Source organism: Saimiri boliviensis, chromosome 14, assembly GCF_048565385.1.
Source record: "Saimiri boliviensis isolate mSaiBol1 chromosome 14, mSaiBol1.pri, whole genome shotgun sequence".
In the NCBI taxonomy this organism is placed as follows: domain Eukaryota; kingdom Metazoa; phylum Chordata; class Mammalia; order Primates; family Cebidae; genus Saimiri; species Saimiri boliviensis.
In genome coordinates this window covers 22141866-22163573 of record NC_133462.1, presented here as the reverse complement: position 1 = coordinate 22163573, position 21708 = coordinate 22141866, and the positions used below count along the sequence as shown (strand labels likewise).

General features: G+C 55.4%; 1 protein-coding gene and 1 long non-coding RNA gene across 2 annotated transcripts in view; both read right to left on the bottom strand.

The window, feature by feature from the left end:
- Positions 1-837: 837 nt before the first annotated feature.
- The window catches only part of LOC141581291 (uncharacterized), a 74262-nt gene continuing 53391 nt past the window's right edge, over positions 838-21708 (bottom strand). Inside the window, exon 3 of the long non-coding RNA XR_012513878.1 lies at positions 838-4419. This is a non-coding gene — a long non-coding RNA (uncharacterized LOC141581291). The remainder of the gene's footprint in view (positions 4420-21708) is intronic.
- CEBPA (CCAAT enhancer binding protein alpha) lies at positions 15542-18343 on the bottom strand. Its single transcript, XM_039465494.2, has one exon. The coding sequence runs from the start codon at positions 18027-18029 to the stop codon at positions 16944-16946; it is 1086 nt and encodes a 361-aa protein (XP_039321428.1). The 5' UTR covers positions 18030-18343; the 3' UTR covers positions 15542-16943.

The window sequence follows — 21708 nt, the reverse complement described above, 5'->3', positions numbered from 1 at the left end:
GTGACGCTGTCACTCTCCTTCTCAAAACACTCAAGTGCCTTCCTATTGCAGCTAACACATAAAATCTAGACTTCTTGCTCTGCCCTGTAAATAGAGTGACGGTGTCATTCGTTGAACAGGCAGGGGCATTTTTCCTTTTGCAGGTTAAAGGGAATGCTAACAATTAGGCTGAAACGATGGGAGTAAGCCGGCATTGTTCCGGGCAAAGCAGGAGGTGTGCCTTCCCCAGCTCCAAGACCCCAAAATACTGATCCCTGTCTCAGTCTTCAGCCTCATTTTCTGCCCCTCCCTGTCATGGGCCACACTGACCCTTCATCAGAGCTTTGCACTGTCTGTTTCTCTATCTGGAGAAGTCCTTTGAGTTGACTCGGTCTTTTCTGGCACCTCGGTTTCCACTGCACACCACCTTCTCAAAGAGCTCTTTTCTGACCACCCATCCTCACCCAGGCAGCCTCTACCAAAAGGCTGTGTTTCCTGTTCCTCATTGCACCGGGCTCTATGCAGGCAGGCAGGGAGTGAGCGCTGAATTTCAGGACGCAGCTCCCAAGCCTCTGCCATCCTCTGAGTAGGTGCTTGTGTGCCCAGCACGTGTCTTCAAAGGGAAAGTGAAGTGAAGCCAGTAACAGTGCAGGAGCGGGGTGGGACGGGTGGGAGGGAAGGAAAGACAAGGGAAAGACAAGAAGGAACGAAGGCTGTGGCAGGGAAGCCAAGTCACAGCTCTATGCACAGCCTCTAAGCCAGTGAGTCCACTCCAGAAACCACATGCACTTTGACCTCAATCACTGGGGCGCCTCTTTTTTTTTTTTTTTTTTTTTTTTAAGTTTTTAATTGCACTCTTGTTGCCCAGGCTGGAGTGCAATGACGCAATCTTGGCTCACTGCAACCTCCATCTCCTGAGTTCAAGCGATTCTCCTGCCTCAGCCTCCCAAGCAGCTGGGATTACAGGTGCCTGCCACCTCACCTAAGTTTTGTATTTTCAGTAGAGACGGGGTTTCGCCATGTTGGTCAGGCTGGTCTCAAACTCCTGGCCTCAGGTGGTCCACCCTCCTCAGCCTCCAAAACTGCCGGGATTACAGGGGTGAGCCTCCATACCTGGCCTGGGACACCTCTTTAAAGACCTGTTTGGAAACGGCATTTGAATGCAGTTTGCAAAGCCTCCCCTTTGCCCACCCCACAGCTGGAATTTTTGTAGACATATGTAGGCATTGTGCAGCCAGAGAGGTCACCACATACGTTTCTCATTTTCCTGATTTCCTCTGTCCTTGCTGCTCTTGGGGCTCCACAACATTGTCCCAGCTGTGTTCGTCACTTGGCTCTGGCTCTCCATGCACACCTGTGGGTGTTTGTTTATATAATGTAGACACCACCCCTTTGGCTGCCACAAGGGACTAGCACCCCTCCAAGATGCCCAGACAGATTTGCTTCTCTACCTTCTTCTTCCTTTTTTTTTTTTTTTTAGACAGACAGGGTCTTGCTCTGTTGCCCAGGCTCACTGCAACTTCGGCCTCCTGGGCTCAAATGATCCTCCAACCTCAGCCCAGCTAAGTTTTGTGTTTCTAGTGGAGACAGGGTCTCACCATGTTTCCCAGGTTGGTCTCGAGCTCCTGGCCTCAAGTCATCCGGCCACCTCATCCTCCCAAAGTGCTGGGATTACAGAGGTGAGCCATGGCACCCGGCCTTCTCTGCTTTCTTTAAAGCAAAAGAACTGGAGTAGCAGGGATCATGCAGGGTCCTGGATGAAACCAAACTCACCCCTGATGATTCCGATAAAGGGATATTAACCAAGGGGCTAGTTTATGGAGGTGTGAGCAGGGGTAAAGGAATGAGGACGGGATGCTGAGGCCACCAGAAGCGGGCCATGGCAGCTGTCATCACCACCTGCCAGACTGAAGGGATGAGGGGCGGAATCAGTGCTATTGGAGCCCCGTGGAGGGCAGAGAACAGGCCACCTGACAGGGGCTGTAGTCTTGAAGGTGCAGATGAGGCACGGACGTAGGAGAGAGCGAAGAAGAAACACCGCAGCCTCTCTCTCCTTCCTCTGTCTGATTTCCTGCTGGTGCCGCCCATTGGCCAAACCCAACAGGAAGCCCGACGGCCTGGGAGGCCCTAAGTGTGGCCCACGCAGAGCAGACTCCAGGGCTCAGAGCAGGATGTAGAGGGGATGGGGGCAGAGAAACAGCACAGGCGGGTAAGGCAACCGGGAACAAGTCTATGCTCAGTCTTGGTGCAAATCCTGCTTCTCCGTGGCCCCATCCACCTCTAGCCACAGAGCTTCCTCACTGAGCTGACAGAGATCCCTTTACCAGCCACAACCCACGCTCCAAACACCAGCAGAATGATTTTAATAAGCAAATCTGGCCGGGCGCAGTGGCTAAGGCCAGTCATCCCAGCACCGTGGGAGGCTGAGGTGAGTGGATTGTTTGAGCCCGGGGGGTTTGAGACCAGCCTAGGAAGCATAGCAAGACTCCATCTCTACAAAAAATTTAAAAGTTGGCTGGGCATGGTGGCACATGCCTGTAGTCTCAGCTACTTGGGAGGCTGAGGCAAGAGGATCGCCAGGGCGTGGAAGGTCAAGGCTGCAGTGAGCTATGATCACGCCACTGCACTCCAGCCTGGGCAACAGAGTAAGATCCTGTCTCAACAACAACAACAACATCAACAAGAACAAAAAGCAGCCCTGTCCTCCATGTTCTCTATGGTTCCTGTTGCTCTTGGGATATTGGCTAGAGTCTGAAGCCTTGCACGTGAAAGCCTGTGTAGTCTGACCCAGCTGACCCTCTGACCTCACCTCTTGTCCTCCACCTCCCTCAACCCCCACTCCCTGTTCTGCGCACTGTGGCACACCAGATATTTTTCAGGACCTAAGCATGTCATGCTCCTTCTCACTTCTGAGTTTGTATATGCTGTTCCCTCTGCTTGGATTACTTTGCTCCAACTCCCAACTACTTATAAATCCCACTTCAGATCTTCAGATCTCAGCTTAAAACACACACACACACACACACACACACACACACACACACACACCCGTAAGAGGGATTTCCCTGAGTCTACAAAGGAGGTGAGGACTCTGGGCAGACACTCTCACCACCCCTGAATTTCCTTACTTCACAATATGTGTCACAACTGTAATTAGCTAATCAATTGTGTCACTCTCTGTTTACAGTCTGTCTCCTCAGAGAAACTAGGAGCTCCACAAGATCCTGCTCTGTCTGTTTCACGTTTCACTGCTGTGCTCACAGCATGGTGCCTGGCATATAGGAGGCACTCCACCAACATTTAAAGAATGAATGAAAGGAGGACTTCCAGTTTCCAGTACTGGCACACTATATATTTGGGCTTATCCTCTTGCTAAAAACAACAGCTGGATTAAAAAAAATTAAAATATATTAAAAGGAAGGGAGGGAACCACCAGGCCAAAATTGAGGAGAAGAGGAATCCAGACAGGTGAGCAAGAGAAGAAGCCACTTTTTCCCTGGGGCACGTTCTGCTCCCCAAAAATGCAAATCTTGTTTTGATAGCCTCATGGAATGAAAGAGACAGAAATCAATCTTTGGGGCTCACACAAGGTGGGGCATATAATAGGACACCCATCCCATGTTGATGCAGAACTTCAAAGGGCTACACCCTCAGGATAAAGGTGAACCAGAAATAAACTGCCCTCACATAAACTTCCCATCTAAGTTCTCATCTCCTGGGTGGGCTAGGGACCATTAAACCTTAGTAGTTGATTAAGGTGGTCCTAGAATGTCAGTATTCCTCAGTGTTTGGCAGAAGAAAATGAAAATTATCTCAAATGGAAGGTACCTTTGTCCTAAATCCTAAATTTTTCTTATAAACGATTTATCAAAACAATGACTAGCACACAGTCAAAGATAATCAGACACACACACAAATAAGACACTGTGAGTGAAAACTGGAAGAATCAACAGACTTCAAATTATTGACTATAAAGTAACTGTGCCTATGATGTTTAAAGAAATAAGACATGCTTAAACATAACTGCAGAAATGGGAATCTATAAAAAGTGAAATATCAGATCTGCGAAAGAATCAAGTAGGATCTCCAGAAATGAAAACTACAATAACCAAGATCAAGAACTTTAATGGACAGGTTTAATAGATTAAACACAGCTGAGAAGTGAGTTAGTAAACTAGAAAGGATGTCAGAAGAAATTATCACAAATGTAGCATATAAAGACAAAAAGAAAATACAAAAGAGAAGATATGAGATAAAGAAGAGGACCTAACATATTTCATATTGTTCTTGAAGGTGAGGAGAGAGGGAATGGAGTGAAGCCATTGTTTTAAGGATGAATATGGGTAGACGTTTTCTAGAACTGATACATGACTGAGTGAGAAGAAGCACTGAGTCATTGGGCCTTGGTGACAATCAATCCATCTCCATGTTTCAGACAACCTAGAATTCAAAACATACTAATATGAGATTCTGGACCTAGTCTACTCTTGGCCAAAGGCCACAGTGTTGTACAATACCAAGTGAAATATAGCAAAGGACACATGAAAACAAGATCAGGAGTGAGAAATCAACTCTCGCCTGTCTCCTGCCTCTGTGCTTCACCCCTGCCTTCTTAGGAGCTATTTGGGCAGCTCTGAGATGACCACAGCTGCATCCTCCTGTCCCTTCTTCCCTCCCATGGGCCTTCCTGACCAGCACTAGGAGGTAGCAAGACAACATTCCACAGGCAACTGGGGGTCCAATGGCATGAGTGGGTGGGTGAGGAATGCCTCTCTCCCATCCTGACTCAGTGCTGATGCTGATATCTTCCTCCTAGACACTGTTCCCCTTCTGTCCCCTGACCTCTGTCTCCCCATTCTGTGCCTGGGCCCTTAGGGGTACTTGGTGGAGACTCATTCACCAGCTGACTGATATGAATTGGCCCAAAGAAGCACCTATGCTCCCTTGCTTCCCAGTACACCAGCATCACCTAGGACCTGGCTGGCAAGGACCTAGGAGCTAGGCTCCAGGGGCAGGCAGGGCATTACCCAACCCTGGGTCCTGCCACCCTCTACCTCCCAGCCTTGTGCTTTCTTGGACGAGCAAGTGATCTGCCTGGCAGGCGGGTAGCTTGTTTGTGACTCACGCTCCCCACCTTGGCAGCCAGATGGCCTGGCCCCTGGCCTCCTCACGGTGACTCGTCCTGGAATCAGGTTCTCGCTGTTGCTCTGTTCTGGAGGGACACCATTCATCATCTTGCCTCTGGGAATCTCGGCACACCTCTCAGACATGCTCAAACAGAGAGGCTGCCAAACTTGCGCTGTGTCACACAGCAGGTGTGTGTTGAGGCCGGGGCGCACACACGGTCCCACACCCCCAGTGGGCGGGAAGGTGGGCCCAGCCCTTGTGTAACCAGCGTCAGGGGCTGGGTGCTGTGAGCGGCTCCATGGTGGAGCTCAGGGAGGCCCTGGTCTCAGCCTTGTCCTCAGGCATGTGCCAGATTCCCCCACCCCCAGCAGCAGCTCCCTCCGGGACCCTGTGCTGGGCAGGACACCAGACCCAGGGCGAAAGCGGAGAGAGGTAGCCAACTGGCGGTTGATCTCCCAGCCCCTGATGGGCGAAGCCTGGGGTATCATCCAGTCCCCCAGAACTGGCTCTGCAATGTCTCGGACATGCCATTTTGATTTTGAAATTCTCAAAGATGTTCCAAATAGCACGCAGTTGATTTAATTTTGTAAATTGAAAATTAAAGGAAATTGAGTTGAGGAATGTTGAATGGAGGCAGTGGCGGGAGGTGTGATGGAATTGAGCCAATCAAGAGAGCTTCGAAGAAACAGGAACATTTCACTCCCCTGCATGGATCTGCGAGTACAGAGGGTTAGACTACCCAACTGGATGGGGAGTCTAGAAGCCCAGGTGCCACTCCTGTCTATGTCCAAGCCTTCGTCTTGTCACTGCTCCAGATGAGAGGGATCCCTGAGGGGCTTAGGCTCTGTGGCACTGGGCGCCTGGCTGGGGCACCTCCCGGGATGCCTGGCTCCTGGGTGAGCAGCTGGGACCCTGAGGAGTCTGGTGCCTCCCAAGGAGGCAAAGGAGCCCAGATTCGGCTGCTGTCCCTCTAGCGTGGCTCGCACACCCCCCGGGCAGTGCTGCCCCACATAGCGACATCACTGCCTCACTCAAGATGCTCATCTCACCTCTGACACATTTCAGGCTCGGAGCCATTGTCCCTACCTCCCTTCAGCTCAGGGGCCTGGCCTGTGACTCACACCTCCACCTCACCCAGACAAGATTGCTCCTTGAACAAAGGAGCCCAGGCCTTGGTGAACTTGGGAATTGCACATGGGGAGACTCTGAGCCCTGGGGTCTAACCCCTCCAGCCCTGCATCTGCCTTGAGCTCGCATGCAGGTGGCACGTGGCTGCACCTGCACTGACACCCCGACCCCGCCCCTCTCCCCGGTTGCTCTGGTGGCCACCCACACCCCAGCCTCTCCTCTGTCTTTTCTCTGCCCAGCACCGAGCCCAGCTGATCCGCAGGGTGAAGAAGCCGATGACTTAAGACCTCCCAGCTCCTCTTCATAATTGTGAACCTCCTTTGGGTTAGCAAGTGGAATCCAACTGCTTTCTGTGTTTGAACGGGGAGGCGGAGGGGCCCCAGAGCTGCCTGCCTTTCTCGCCCGAGGAGTTTGCTCATTAACTTGAATTACCCTCGTGGTAGCATTCCTGGCAGGGCAGGGAAAAGCAGGGCCGGTTTCTAGAACCTTTTCCTGTTGGTGGCCCCAGCACTGGGGAAGCTTGGACAGGGCCTTCTCCTGCCTGCCTTGGTGCCCCTCCTCAGGACACCCCAAGACCCCAGGAACTTCCCTGGCTGTCGGAAGCCCTGCCTGGGCAGCTCTTCTGTGGGGCTCAAGCTGACCTCCTGGGCCCTAGCTGGGTTGGGCAAACGGAAATCAGCTTGGATGCCAAGTGCTGAGATGACCTCGTTGGGAAGGGAGGGGGCAACGGAGCAGGATGTGTCCTCCACCCCTGACACACGCAGCCCATGTCTCCTGCTCCCTGCTTGCCAGCAATGGGAAGGCAGGACCCCCCCCCCCCCCGCACAATCCCCTGCTGCCCCTCTACTTGCTGAGGTCACAGCCTTCCAAATAGAAGTTAACCGGGAGGCCCATGGAGTGGAGGACTGTCTCAGGGCCTGGGGAGGCCACCACCCCAGTGGGAATGGTTGTTCTCTCTTGGACACTCCATGAGTCATCACCTGGGATTCTGCATTTGTACGGAGAATATTTAAAAATAAATTGTAGGCCAGGCAGTGGCTCACGCCTAGAATCCCAGCATGTTGGGAGGCCAAGGTGGGCGGATCACAGACCCATCCTGGCTAACATGGTGAAAACTCATCTCTACTACAAATACAAAAAATTAGCCAGGTGTGGTGGCGCACGCCTGTAGTCCCAGATACTCGGGAAGCTGAGGCAGGGGAATTGCTTGAACCTAGGAGGCAAAGATTGCAGGGAGCCGAGATTGGGCCACTGCCCTCTAGCCTGGGCAATGGAGCAAGATTCTGTCTCAAAAAAAAAAAGAGAAAAATTTGTAGAGATGGGGGTCTGGCTATATTGCGCAGTCTGGTCTCAAACTCCTGGCTTCAAGCCATCCTCCCACTTTGGCCACCCCAAGCACTGGGCTTACAGGACCACACCAGGCCCATGAAGAGCAAGCGGGGCACCTGTACCTGCTCATCTGAGTGTCGGACAGGGTTTGACCACTGTGCTCAGCCTTCAAGGTCCCTGGCAAGGAGTCTCTACCCCAGAATGAGCTTATTAAGTGCTTTCTAAGCAAATGAAAGGCATTCTTTGGTGGGGGAAATCTAAGCAACATTAAAAGGACTTCAGTTCTTTGGTCATTTGGATACAAGCATTTTGCCCTAAATTCTTAAGAAGGCTGTCTCCTTCTACAGGTGTTTTTCAGGGACCAAGGCGTGCCCTAGCCTCCCACTCTGCCTTCTGCCCCAGCACGTGGGAATCGTTAGCTGGAGCCAAGTGTCTCACAAGCTTTCCCTGTTTACCTTTCACAACTCCATGACATGCTACTTGTTTTGCATATATTTTACATAAAAGGAAACTGAAGCATGGGGAAATTGAGAGACTCGGTGCGGGCCACCCAGTCAGCAGGAGGCAAGGCCAGGATTCGGTCTGATGCCAGGGCGGCACGGCCCACTTCCCATGGGCCATTCTCATCATGGGACGGGGAATGCCTCCTTGTCACTCGTGAACAGATTGCTTTGCTCCAGAAACCAGCTCAACACACACCTCGAGTGTCCACCGTGTCAGGGCGTTCGGGTCTCATTTACGTGTCCAGTACGAGACTGAAGGCCCACTGTGAGCCAGGTTCTGTAGCCTTCAGCTCCATGCCTAGTGGTCCTGGCTCCAGGCAAGTAGCGCTCGCGATGCCAAACGAGGCATATATTTCAGCGTGACAGAACTCAGTGCCTTCAAAGTGTTCTGGGATACGTCCTGTGGCCTCCTGGGCTAAGGCCAATTAAACGGCTGCCAGGTAGGGCTTATTCCCTATAAATCAGTGGGAATGTGGCCACATGAATTTTAAATATCAGATTAAAATCAAATTAGTGGGAAAATTTGGAACAAATTGCCTCAAGTACAGTGAATGAGTCTATTTTTAAAACGCTGCTGCACCAGGCAAAAGAGTGAAGCAAACACACATTTCCTAACAGCGAGCAGACACCGTGCTGGGAGTGCTCTGTCATGCTTAGTCACGGTAATTGCTCTAGCAAAACTCAGGAATCAAATAAAACGTGTTTGTAAATTGTAAATTGCTCCAGGAGGCTACTTCAGACAGGTCCTAACCTGATACTGAAGGTCACGGCGGCTCTCTTTGGAGCAGATACCCTGCCCTGATGCCCCCCTTGACCCATACCCACCCCCTTTCTCTGAGCACGGGAAAGGCCGCCGTAAATCAGCCACATTTCCGCATCTGCATGCGGGAGGGCATGGCATCCTTGCGGAGTGCCGGGGAGGGCGCTCTGGTGGGCTGGAGAGAGGTGAGGGGCTCCCCAAGGCCTCCATGGCCGAGGTGGGGAAGAGATGGCCGTGGTGGCTCAGGGAAGAGAGGCTGCGTTTCTGGTGAAAGGTTGGGCTGCCATTTGGCTGAAGAAAAAGATCTTCAGATCCCAGAGGGCTTGGGGCGGGCAGTGAGGGCTCCCTCCAGTCCTGTCCATGTCCCTGAGTGACATGCCCTGGCTCTAGGTCACTACATTTGGTCCCCAGCGTCCCCACCCTCAGGCTGTAGTCCCTCAATGACAACCTTGCCAGTCTAGTCCTAGAGTGGAGATAAGAAGAGAGACACGAACGCTTGAAATAGCTTTTAAAGAAGAAATGCAGCCGATCTGGCTCCCCTGTGCTCACCTTCGGCTCAGGCAGCTTGGGGGCAGATGGGACTGCTCCTTCCCTACACTGTCCCTTCTTCTGGAAATCTCACCTCCTCCCCACACAGTCTCCTGCAGAGCATGACTGACTCTCTAGAGCCCAGCCAGAACTCCGATTCTGGTGATAAACTAATCACATGAAGGCTGGGAAGATTATCAAGGACTGGATGGGTTACCTTTCTTGGGATTCTTGCATGTTAAAAGTAACTTCATGGGCCAGGCGCAGTGGCTCACGCCTTGTAATCCCAGCGCTTTGGGAGGCCAAGGAGAGAGGATTGCTTGAGCCCAGGGGTTCCAGACTAGCCTTGGCCACAAAGTGAAATCCCTTCTCTACAGAAATATTTGAAAATTAGCCTGGTGTAGTGGTGTGTACCTATGGTTCCAGTTACTCAACCTCCTTGAATCTAGGAGGTGGAGGTTGTACTCCAGCCTGGGTGACAGAGAGAGACCCTGACTCAAATAAACAAAACAGGCCAGGCATGGTGTTGGCTCACGCCTTTAATCCCAACACTCTGGGAGGCCAAGGCGGGTGGATCACCTGAGGCTGAGGTCAGGAGTTCGAAACCAGCCTGGTCAATATGGTGAAACCTCATTTCTACTAAAAATACAAACAGTAGCTGGGTATGGTGGCAGTTGCCTGTAATCACAGCTACTTGGAAGGCTGAGAGAGAAGAATCATTGAATCTGGGAGGGGGAGGTTGCAGGGAGCCGAGAATGCGAAACTCCATCTCAAAAACAAAAACAAAAACAAAACAAAACAAACAAAAACAAGGCCAGGTGTGGTGGCTCTTGCCTGTAATCCCCAGCACTTTGGGAAGCCGAGGCAGGCAGATCACTTAAGGTCAAGAGTTCGAGACCTGCCTGGCCAACGTGATGAAACCCTGTCTCTACTAGAAATACAATAAAAATTTATCCGGGCATGGTAGTGCACGCTTGTAATCCCAGCTACTTAGGAGGTGGAGGCAGGACAATCACTTGAACCTGGGAGGCGGAGGTTGCAGTGAGCCGAGATCACGCCACTGCACTCCAGCCTGGGGAACAGAGTGAGACTTTGTCAAACAAAACCAAACAACAAAGTAACTGTAGAAGCTACAACATTTAAGGCCACCATAGGGGAGCCTTACTTATTTATTGTGCTCTTGTGTTGCCTCCCACAATGGTACAGCCTGTGGTTTGGTGGATACAATGGTTTGGTGGACCTCGGGCCCATGGACCCTCGGATAGAAAGGAGAGGGTGAGGATGTCTTATAAAGGAGAGAGTTGGAGAGAGATTCTTGCATTCAAACACATATATTCAAGACCTGCACGCCAGACACCGAATGTCTACTGCAGCCAAGTTCAGCAGGAGGCCAAGACAGGCAGGAAGGACCCCAGGAGCGTTCAGTTGATTTGGCTTTAGGAGTTAGTGCGACCTTGGGAGGCATAGTTTCCAGGGAGGATGAAGGTGGAGGATGACGTCAAGGAGAGAGTGAGGATGAGTGTCAGAAAATGGCTCTCTGGCCATGTGACAATCACAAAGCATGTTTCTTAAAGAAGCTGGTTTCCACCCCAGCTTGATGGCTGCAGGAGAACTATGTCTTTAAATTGGGGGGTGAGCCTGCAGACTGGTCTGAAGACCAGGCTGCTATAGAAGAGTCTCACTTCTCAGCTGTGCCTAGAAAAGCCTTCTAATTAGTAGAGAATTATTTGCCTATAGTCCTGGTCCAGCCTCTTCTAGGCCCCTCGAGGCAGCCAAACAGTGTGAACCCTGGTCCCTGCTGCCCACCTGAGGTGAGGAGTTTGAGACCAGCCTGGTCAACATGGTGAAACCACATCTCTACTAAAAACACAAAAAGTTAGCTGGGTGTGGCGGTGTGTGCTGATCTCGAGAGCTCAGCTGGTCTTGCCCGAAGTATTTACCACTTTGCATTATAGTTTTTTCTTTTTGAGACAGGGTCTTGCTCTGTTGTCCAGGCTGGAGTTCAGTGGCAGGATCATAGCTCACTACAGCCTCCAACTCCTGGGCTCAACCGATTCTCCCACCTCAGCCTCCTGAGTAGCTGGGACTGCAAGCATGCGCCAGCACAACTGGATAATTTTAAAAATTTTTGTTTGTAGACACAGGGTCTCACTAAGTTGCCTAGAGTGGCCTTGAACTCCTGGGCTTAAGCAATTCTCTCACCTCAAGTCTCTCAAAGTGCTAGAATTACAGGTCTGAGCCACTGCACCCAGCTTTTTCATTCTAAGGGGAGTTTCTGGGGTTCAGGCCCACTGGGGTTCCCCAACACTGTCTTCTGCTATTGTCAAGCACAGGCAGCAGATGTGGGGCACAGTAAATGACGAGAAAGGGTGTCTATGCCAGGCATACACCCGGAGAGGCCTGTTCCTAGTGGGTAGGGCCAGAAGGCTAGAAAAATAATAAATAAAAACAAACCGAAGGGAAGCAAAGCTCTTGGGTGCCAGAACGGGGCTGGCCAGGCCTGCAGCTGTCTAAGTAATGGGTTCCACATTTGTCTGGCTCGGTCTGCAGCCACCAGGATCCAGGGTGCACTGTGAGCTTTGCAAGAGCTAGAGGGGACAGCCCAGCTGCAGCTGGACCTAGCACACCCTTACGGCGGCCCCATCCCCAGCTGACCACAACAGGGCTGAGATGTTGCTGTGAGCTTCCACTCGGCACCCCAGCTTCCCTCTCCTGACAGCCCACCCCTGCCTGAGGCTCCTGGGTTTCCCCCTGGCCAACACAGATTGTTCGTGTTATTAAAGCCGTTTTCCCAGAGATTCCATCTGGCTTTTTAATTGCTCTGGGATGGGGCTAGGATGCTTTGATAGTGAATCGGTATCTTTCCTGGGCCTTGGCTTACGTCAAACACCCCATCTGCAGAGAGCGGTGTGGTTCAGGAAGAGGTGGGGTTGTCCAGAGAGAAGAGATCGCAAGAGTGTTTCACAGAATCAAGAAAGAGCTTTCAAAGGTGCTGGTGGGTTAGTTTTACCTAAAGAAAGGAAAAAGAGGCTGGGCAAGGTGGCTCACTCCTATAATCCCAGCACTTTGGGAGGCTGAGGAGGGATGATTGCTTGAGGCTGGGAGTTCTGAACCAGCCTGGGAAACACAGCGAGACTCCTGTCTCTAGAAAAAATAATTTATTTTTTTCGAGATGGAGTCTTGCTCTTGTTGCCCAGGCTGGAGTGCAGTGGTGTGATCTTGGCTCACTTCAACCTCCGCCTCCTGGGTTCAAGCAATTCTCCTGCCTCAGTCTCCTGAGTAGCTGGGACTGCAGGTGCTCGCCACCATGCCCAGCTAATTTTTGTATTTTTAGTACAGACAGGGTTTCACCATATTGGCCAGGCTGGTCTTGAACTCCTGACCTTGTGATACACCCACCTTGGCCTCCCAAAGTGCTGGGATTACAGCGTGAGCCACAGTGCCCAGACTACAAAAAATAAAATTAATCCCAGCAGCTACTCGGACAGCTGAGGCAGGAGGATTATGTGAGTTCAGGAATTTGAGGTTTTGGGGAGTGGTGATTGCATCACTGCACTCCATCCGGGGTGACAAGGTGAGACCCTGTCTCTAAAAAAAGGAAAGAACAGAAAAGCCTTCCCCTCCCCACTAGCATAGGAAAGAAACAGCTGGAATATCAACACCATCTAGGCAAGGACTTCGCCCCCATGCCTAGAGAAGGACTGTGAGTATTCTGGAGCGGCCCCTCGGCTAAACAAAGTTGGGGGTTTCTGCTCTCCCTTGACCTTCCTCATGAGTGGCCCCCTCCCCTCCTGTGAGATCAGCAGCTCCTGGAGGAGGCCTGGCAGGTTCCTGCCTGGGAAGGAGCCGGTGGGAGAGCTGGGAGGAGCAGACATTCCTCACCAGGCCCAGTGGCTCATCGCAGGTGTCAGGGCCAAACCCCACGTTCACAGATTCCCAGGAGATCCAGGAGATAAGAGTAATATCCGTGACAGCACTAAACCATCAGGATGCATCTGGTGGCAGAGGAGATACCTCCCTCCTTTCCACCCTGGCTTTTTCCTTGAAGGCAGGCTAACCCTGAACAGAGCTGTCACGGGACACGGGGCTCAGGAGTGGCCCAGCAAGTGGGGAGAGGTCCCCCGGTCAAGGGGAGATCAGAATAAAGGAGAAGCATCCAGGGCAGGGGCCGCCTGCCCCAGGCGTTTCAGCAATGCTGCCACCTCCAGAAAGCCCTTCCTGGTGGATCCTGTTCACACTCTGAGCTCCCCCTCGTTGTACTTGGCACCCCTAAACCACAGCTTGGGGCCTCAAGGCTGTGAGCTCCCCTAGAGCCAAAGCAGAGTCTGTTTGTTCCCAGCCCAGTGCCCCATCTTTGACGCAGGCCCTGGCATACCGTAGGCATCTGATAAATACTTGGGGTGTGTTCAGTGCTGGGCTCTTGGAGTGATTCTTCGTGAAGGCTGCAGTCAGGAGGGGAACTGTGAGGAACCCTGCAGGAAGCGGTGGGTGGCCAGGGGTGACTCTGTTCCTGGGAGTCCCCCACAGCTGGGCATGGGGTGCATGCTGGGCAGATTCACCCCACACCACCCAAAGAAGGTCCTCCCTCCCCTCTACTTTGGCCCACCCTGGGGCCTCGCCCTCCCCATCCCTTTCCTGGGGCTGGATGTGATTGGATCCGTCCTGTCCCTAATGAAGCCCACCCTGGAACTCAGGACCAGGAGGAGGACTCAGGGTAGGAGGGATCCCTTCCAGGAGCTGGTGCCTTTGAAACAGGAAGCCCCCAGCAGGCTGGCATAGCAGAGAGGAGGGGAAGAAGTGAGGGCAGGAGGGTCGCCCCTCCCCCACCCATCCTAGGACCTGTTCTGGGGGGAAACGGGGAAGCCAGGGATCAGCCCCCTCAAACAAGAAAAACTGGAATTAGCACTGAACTCAGAGAGGGTTTGCTGGGACTTAGCAAGCTGTGGCCTGCCCCAGGCCTCTGGGCACGCGGCTGGGCTCTGCCTCCTCTGTTCCCAGGGTGGCGGGGCAGGCACCGCCTCCTCACTGGGCTCGTGGCCTCTCCTCTGCCAAGGGTGGCCGTGGGTGAGGAGGCAGCCAGACACAGGACAGAGCGGGGGGGGGGCGGAAGAGGTGCCAGCTAACCACACATGCAGGTAAAGCTAAGCTTCCAGAGTACAAAAGGAACGTGTAACTTCTCGAAAATGCCCCAGCCTGCATTGGCACATACCGTAAGCCGCTCAGTGAACACTGTCTTGGTGCAGAGTTAAAAAAAAAAAAAGTGCAATTTATCTTTTACCCTCCGAGAGGGTAAAATCTGAAAAGCACTATCAACCTCCTGGGCCGCTTCCTCCTGGGCCTTTTTAGTTCAGAGATGAGGGCTGTCCTCCCTTGCTTGGCTGTCACTGCTGTTAAGTGGGTGCCAGGGTGCCTGACCTCACAGGGTGCGCATCAGAGTTGGGGGCATGCCAGCACTCAGTTCCCCGCTGTGTCGGGGATGAATGCAGTGGGCAGTGTGGAGGCTGGGGCAGTTCCTGAACAGCCAGTGTGTGGGGCAGGGCTGGGTCGCTGTTGCAGGTCTGCCTCTGTCCCCTTTCCTCGGAGGGCTGGGGCGGGGCAGGTGTGGAGGGCTGGATGGAGGGGTCTCTCTCTTCAAGCTGCCCTCGGGGCTTCACAGGGTAGGGTGTAGCCACATGGTCCAGTGTAAGAGGGGAAGGTTGGAGGGTCCTACCACTGGAGGTCTCTTCCTGCTGGCCAAGAGTCCTGCTGGAAGCTGGAGCTGCAGTGGGTATGAGTGAGGCACTGGAGCCGAAGGTGATTTGGAAGGAAGTCTGGACAAAGGGCGCCTTGAGCCTGGGGCTGCTGAGCTCAGGCAGAGGACTCTCTCTTCTCCTCCCAGGGGCAGATGAGAGGCCTCGCCAAGTCCTCAGCCCTGTAACCCCCACCACGGCCCCCTCCCATGACCCCAAGAGACTGCCTTCAGGCTCTGGGCATTCTCCATTTGGAGACTTGTACTCTGCTATTTATTTGTCTTGCCTGGGGGAAGTAAGTCCCTCCCCACTTAGGGTACAGAGGGGCTGGGGATGGATGGAGAGCTCATGGAAGTCAGGATCGCAGCCAGGGAAAATGCTGTATTATTTACAAATGTGACCTGGCCCACAGACAACCTTGGAAGCAGCTTCTTTCTGGTTTTAAAAAGACACCGACATTGACTTTGATATGTTTATATTATAGATATAATACATAAAACATCTAGGGTGAGACTATGTTCTCCCCAAAAGAAGAGAACCAAGCCGTCCTTCCCTGCTCCCAGCCCCAGTGATGCGTTGGCGGGAGGCCACCTCCCTTCCCGACCAGGAGCCAGGGCCTCTGGGGGACAAGCCTTGCGGGCAGCTCCGACTGCAGGGGCCGGGGAAAAGCTGAGGGCAAAGGAGACCCCCCCTCACCTCATTGGTCCCCCAGGATCCAAAGTAATCCCAAAACTAAAAGGAAAGAGTCTCAGACCCTTCCCCCAGCTGCCGACGGAGAGTCTCATTTTGGCAAGTATCCGAGCAAAACCAAAACAAAACAAAAAACAAATAAAATGGTGGTTTAGCAGAGACGCACACATTCACATTGCACAAGGCACTGCTGGGGCACAGAGGCCAGATACAAGTGTTGATATCGGCTGATAAAGCAAAATATTTGGAAAGCTTGTCATAACTCCGGTCCCTCTGGGATGGACTGATCGTGCTTTGTGTTCCTATGGCAATGCTGAAGGCATACAGTACAAACAAGGCTGAGGGTCCCAGTGGCCCTTCACCCCCCACGCCGGCCCCACGGCCAGATCTCCAGGCCTCCCCTCTCCCGCCAGGGGTATACATCCTTGGAGCTGACCCACGATCTAGCTTTCTGGTCTGACTGGGGGTGGTGGCTCCCACTGGTCACCTGGTGACCCCCATCTCAGTGAGTTCCACCCCACGGGGAAGCCCAGCCTGTGGCAGGCTGGGGTGGGGTGTGTGCGGAGGGATGGGAGAGGTGCGGAACTAGAGACCCTCCACCTTCATGTAGAACCAGCGGAACAACCTTAGGTTCAAAGCCCCAAGTCCCTATGTTTCCACCCCTCTATAAGACAGGCGACGAGGAGCGGCTGGGGCTGACTGGCTTGTCGGCATCTCAGCTCCCTGAGCCCTCTTCCTCCGGCCAAGGGCCGCTCCCCTCTTTCTCTCATGGGGGCCTGCTGTGGCCTTGGGAAGGAGGCAGGAAACCTCCAAATAAAATGACAAGGCACGATTCGCTCCCCCTACTCGGTAGGCATCGGAGCGGTGAGTTTGCATTTCCAAGGCACAAGGTTATCCTTAATACTAGAGTTACCGGGCTCCCAGCTCAGCCCCAAGAATTCTCTCCTCCTTGCAGGGAGAAGCCACCGCCTGGCCCCCTCATCTTAGACGCACCAAGTCCGGCGCAGAGGAAGGAAAGGGACACGCGGAGCAGGCCAGGCTTTCAGGCGGCACCGGAATCTCCTAGTCCTGGCTCGAACGTCCCGATCAAGCCTCGAGATCCCGCGACCCGAAACCACTCCCCGGGTCCCCGCCAGAGGCTGGCCCAGGGCAGTCCCGCAGCCGCGCGCCTCACGCGCAGTTGCCCATGGCCTTGACTAAGGAGCTCTCTGGCAGCTGGCGGAAGATGCCCCGCAGCGTGTCCAGTTCGCGGCTCAGCTGTTCCACCCGCTTGCGCAGGCGGTCATTGTCACTGGTCAGCTCCAGCACTTTCTGCTGCGTCTCCACGTTTCGCTGCTTGGCCTTGTCGCGGCTCTTGCGCACCGCGATGTTGTTGCGCTCGCGCCGCACACGGTACTCGTTGCTGTTCTTGTCCACCGACTTCTTGGCCTTGCCTGCGCCGCCGCCGCCACCCGCTCGGAGGTCGGGGTGCGCGGCGCCCAGCCCCTTAAGCGCGCCGCCCGGGCCCGGCAGGCCGGCGGCGCCGAGAGCGGGCGCTGGGTGCGGACTGGGCACGGGCGTGGGCGGCGGCGTGGGGTGACCGGGCTGCAGGTGCATGGTGGTCTGGCCGCAGTGCGCAATCTGGAACTGCAGGTGCGGGGCGGCCAGATGCGTGGGCGGCGGGTGCTGGTGCGGGTGCGGGTGCGGGTGCGAGGGCGGCGGCGGCGGCGGCGGCTGGTAGGGGAAGAGGCCGGCCAGCGCCAGCTGCTTGGCTTCGTCCTCCTCGCGGGGCTCCTGCTTGATCACAAGCGGCCGCAGCGCCGGCGCCCCGACGCGCTCGTACAGGGGCTCCAGCCTGCCGTCCAGGTAGCCGGCGGCAGCGCACCCGTAGCCGGGCGGGGGCCCGTGCGCTCCCCCGGGCATGACGGCGCCGCCGGGGCCCGCCGGCGCGCCCGGGTAGTCAAAATCTCCGCCGACGCCGCCCGCGGGGCCCGCGGCCGCCTTGGCCTTCTCCTGCTGCCGGCTGTGCTGGAACAGGTCGGCCAGGAACTCGTCGTTGAAGGCGGCCGGGTCGATGTAGGCGCTGATGTCGATGGACGTCTCGTGCTCGCAGATGCCGCCCAGCGGCTCCGGGGCGGCAGGTGGGGCGGGAGGCTGCGCGGGGCCCGCGCCCCGGGGAAAGCCGAAGGCGGCGCTGCTGGGCGCGTGCGGGGGGCTCTGCAGGTGGCTGCTCATCAGGGGCCGCGGCTCCGCCTCGTAGAAGTCGGCCGACTCCATGGGGGAGCTAGAGTTCTCCCGGCATGGCGAGCCTCGGCGGCCTCCAGCCAGCGCGGGGCGCCGCTGCCGCCGTGCACCCGGAGCCCCTACTCGCCCGCGCCCGCGCAGCTCCGGGTCGCGAATGGCCCAACCCGTGCAGGCCCCGCTTTTATACCCTGCAGTCCGAGTCGCCCCCTAGAGTCCAAGGCGGCCTCTGTCCCCCGGCGGCGGCTGCGGGGCGTTCGCTGGGTCCTAGCGCTCCGCCGGGGCGGGGCGGGGTGGGGGCGGCGAACCAGTGGGGCCCAGCGCGGCGCACCCCAGGCAGGCCGCAGCGCAACGCCCACCGCCTCCTGCTCACCCAGCCGGGCAGCGGCACTCGCTCCAAGCTCCGCCCAGGGCCCGGCTGTCGCCCCCGCGCCCACGTGGTCGGTGGCTGGGGCCCCCTCCTTCGGCCTCCCCCAGGCGCCCATATCCAGCCGTGGCCGGGAGCCCCGGAGCATCCCGAGGCTGCACGGGGTAGGGGTGGAGCGGGGCGGAGGGCAAGTCTTGGTCTCGAGCTACTGCGGCGCGGACTCGCTTTCAAAGCTTAAACCAGGCCTGTCTGGGACCCGCGTCCCGGGGAGGCTGCGGCGCAGAGCAGCGGGGCTGGCGGGGGCCATTGGGGGGCCGTTTGGGACGCGGTGGCTCTGCGTATCTTAGCTCGATCTGCAGGCGACCCCTGTGATTCCGCGCAGAGGCACATCTCTAAGGATGCCGGGGTCCCACGAGCGGCGCAGCAGGGCGCTAGGACCCCGCGGGGAAAAAGAAGCGGCCTCCGCCCGGGAGCCGGGAGGATCTGGCCGGTCGATCCGCCCGGGCTGGAAAACTTTCTTTGTAATTACTTCCCCAGGCCGGAGCGCGCGGCTGCCTAGGCGCGCGGGGCCGGCGCTACTACTCGGCGTGGTGTTGACGATTTTTTTCTTGTCGGACGGGCGGGCTCCCTGGACGAGCGGAGCTGGACGCCAGGGCGAGCACGAGGAGGGGCGCACCGAGGGAGGAGACTAACTCTGGGCCGGGATCCCTCGAGGCGGGGGCCGGAGCCCGCGAGGCCCGAAGCTACGGCTTCCTCCTCCAACTCCCTGTTCAGGTGGACGCCAACGGCTGGAGCGAGGGTGTCCAGGTCGCCAGATCCTAGCACCCACAGGGAGAACTCTGCCCTGTGGTTCCCTGGACGCTGGGGTCCCCGGGATCTTGGGTGCTGTGGCGGCCAGGCCCTGGGGCCCCTTATGTGCGGCACGCTGACCCTCTCACCGCGGCGGGGGAAGGAGCTTGCCACCGAGACCCCCAGCCACGTGCGTCGTTCGCATTCTTTACCGCAGCCGGGGTGGGGGCTGCGGACTGTCAGCTGGGCCCCAGTGAGGTCTTGGGGGCCCTCGAGTGTCTCCTGCCCCCGCCAGCGCCGCCCGTCAGGACTGGCGCTGAGGCCAGACGCCATCTGGGTCCCGGCTAGAGGCGCGCTTGCCTCCAGGTGAGGGAAGACCCCTTCGCCGACTGTGGCCTTCTTAGGCCTGGCAAGGCGCCATTACCCGCCCAGAAGCCTCCAAGGGGGTGCAGCTAAAAACACCGCTGGAGAGGATCCGAGCTTCCACAGCGATCGCAGTAAAGAAGCAGTTTCATCTGGGCAATGCACACTGCGCTTTAATCAGGTTCCTATTCAAAATATTCCCAGTGATTAATAGCCCAACTGCTTCGTTTTCGGTCCAGAGCTCATAAACAAGATATTTTTAGCTTGACGCTTTCGGACGGGAGGGAGTAAAAAACTAGATACGTTAAATAAATAACCCGATCTGAGCCGAAGAGCTGCTTGCTGAGCCAAATACAGGACCGGTTCATACTGTGGAGGGAGACCTGGACGAAATCAAAAAACACCCAGAGCGACCTGCATTTTTTTTCCTGCGGTGCTAAAACTAATGGCTTTTCCTAGGTAGGAACAAAGAAACGCCGCTGTGCATGCACGATTCCTGGTCTGTGCAGTGCAGGGAGGAAGGCCATGTCTGGCCTATTTTGCACAGCTTGCTGTTGCCTGTCCAGAGATCGAGAACTCTGCAGCTTAGGACTGGAAGAAACCTCAGTATGGGGATAAAATTGTCCAATAAGGGGCTGATGAATGTGTGGGGGCGACAATGGCAAGGAGTGGGGCTCCTTTCCTGGGAGTCTCCAACCCCAAGGGCCCTAGGTCCTCCTACAATTGAACCAGAATTCACCCACCCAGGCCTGCCCTGTGCAGGGTGCTGAGAGCCCAGGGATTCGTGAGAAGGTGGTCCCTGCCTCTGGGAACTAGGACAGTGGGAGAGACTAATAAAGTGTCACACAGAGGCTGCTGGGAGGAAGGAGGAGACAGAAGGAGTAGGGGATGAGACTTCATTCATTCATCAAATGCACAGGAGGCACGAATGGGAATCAAGGGTGGATGTGCTGTGATGAATAGATGCCCTGCCCTGAACAAGGTGGCACTGTAGAGGAGGCAGAGATCAGATCTGTCTGGGGAGGTGCTGTGGATGGAACTGTGTCCCTGCCCCAAATTCCTATGTTGAAGCCCTAACCCCCAATGTGATTATTTGGAGATAGGGCTTTTAGGTAGTAAAGTGAGATGAAGTCATAAGGGTAGGGTCCTAATTTAATAGGACTGGTGGCCTTATCAGAAAAAGAATGTCACAGGAGCACACGGAGAGGAAGTGGCCATCTGCAAGCTGGGAAGAGGCTCCTCACTAGAACCGGACAGGGCTGGCAGCCTGGCCTTGGGCGTCCAGCCTCCAGAACTGCGGGAAATCAATGTTTATGATAGGTCTATTATGCTAGCTTGCATGGACTGAACCATGCGGTGAAACAGGGCTTCATGCAGGAGCATACCTTTGAGCTGGGCCTTGAAGGTTGAGCAGGAATTTGCTAGAAGGATAAGGGAGGAAGGCTCTTCCAGGAGGAGGGAATGGTAAGTGCAAAGGTGGAGAGCCTGTGAGTGCATGATGTGTTCTGGTAACAAAGGACAGAGTGGGGGGAGGAAGGGAGGGGCCTAGATAAGGCTGGATCCAGCAGACAGGGCTGGGCTGATGGCCAAGGCTGCTGCAGGTGAAGGAGGAACCCTTATCTCCCAGGCTTTTGACCTCCAGTTTTTAGCAGGGGAGCTTGTCAGATTTGGGTTCCTGAGAGACTACTCCAGCCAAGATGGAGAGCGGGTGTTGACCAGATGGGGAAGGATGGAGGCTTGAGGCCCCAGTCTGGAGCCGGCAGGGTAGATCTGAACAAGATGTCAGGACGTGGGGGCTGAATGCCAGGCTTCTGGCTGCGATTACTACCCCCTGACATATGTAATGCCCAGGAAATTGGGAGCCCCTCTCCAAGCCCCCAGGAGGCCATGGGGGACTCATTCCAGGGTACTTACCTGCCTGCTTTGTGGTTTGTTGGGGGGAGGACCTTGGAGAAGTTGCTAAGATCCATCTACCTTGTTCTGTTTTTTCCTTGAAAGCCTAAGTGTATACCTTGGGAGGAGGAGGAAATGGTTTTGAGGGCAAGTGATAGGACTCTGGCTAGGCCCAACTAGGTGCTGAGAGGACAGGGGGTGTCTGGGGCCCTGAGAGAGAAGTGTCCTTCCCAAGCCCTGAAGCAGGAATTAGCTGGGGATTTGAGGTGAGATCCCAGGGTCGATGGAGTCACTTTCCACGGG

Coding starts and splice junctions, on each gene's coding strand:
- CEBPA (XM_039465494.2), bottom strand. CDS start 18,029: ATGGAGTCGGCCGACTTCTACGAGGCGGAGCCGCGGCCCCTGATGAGC.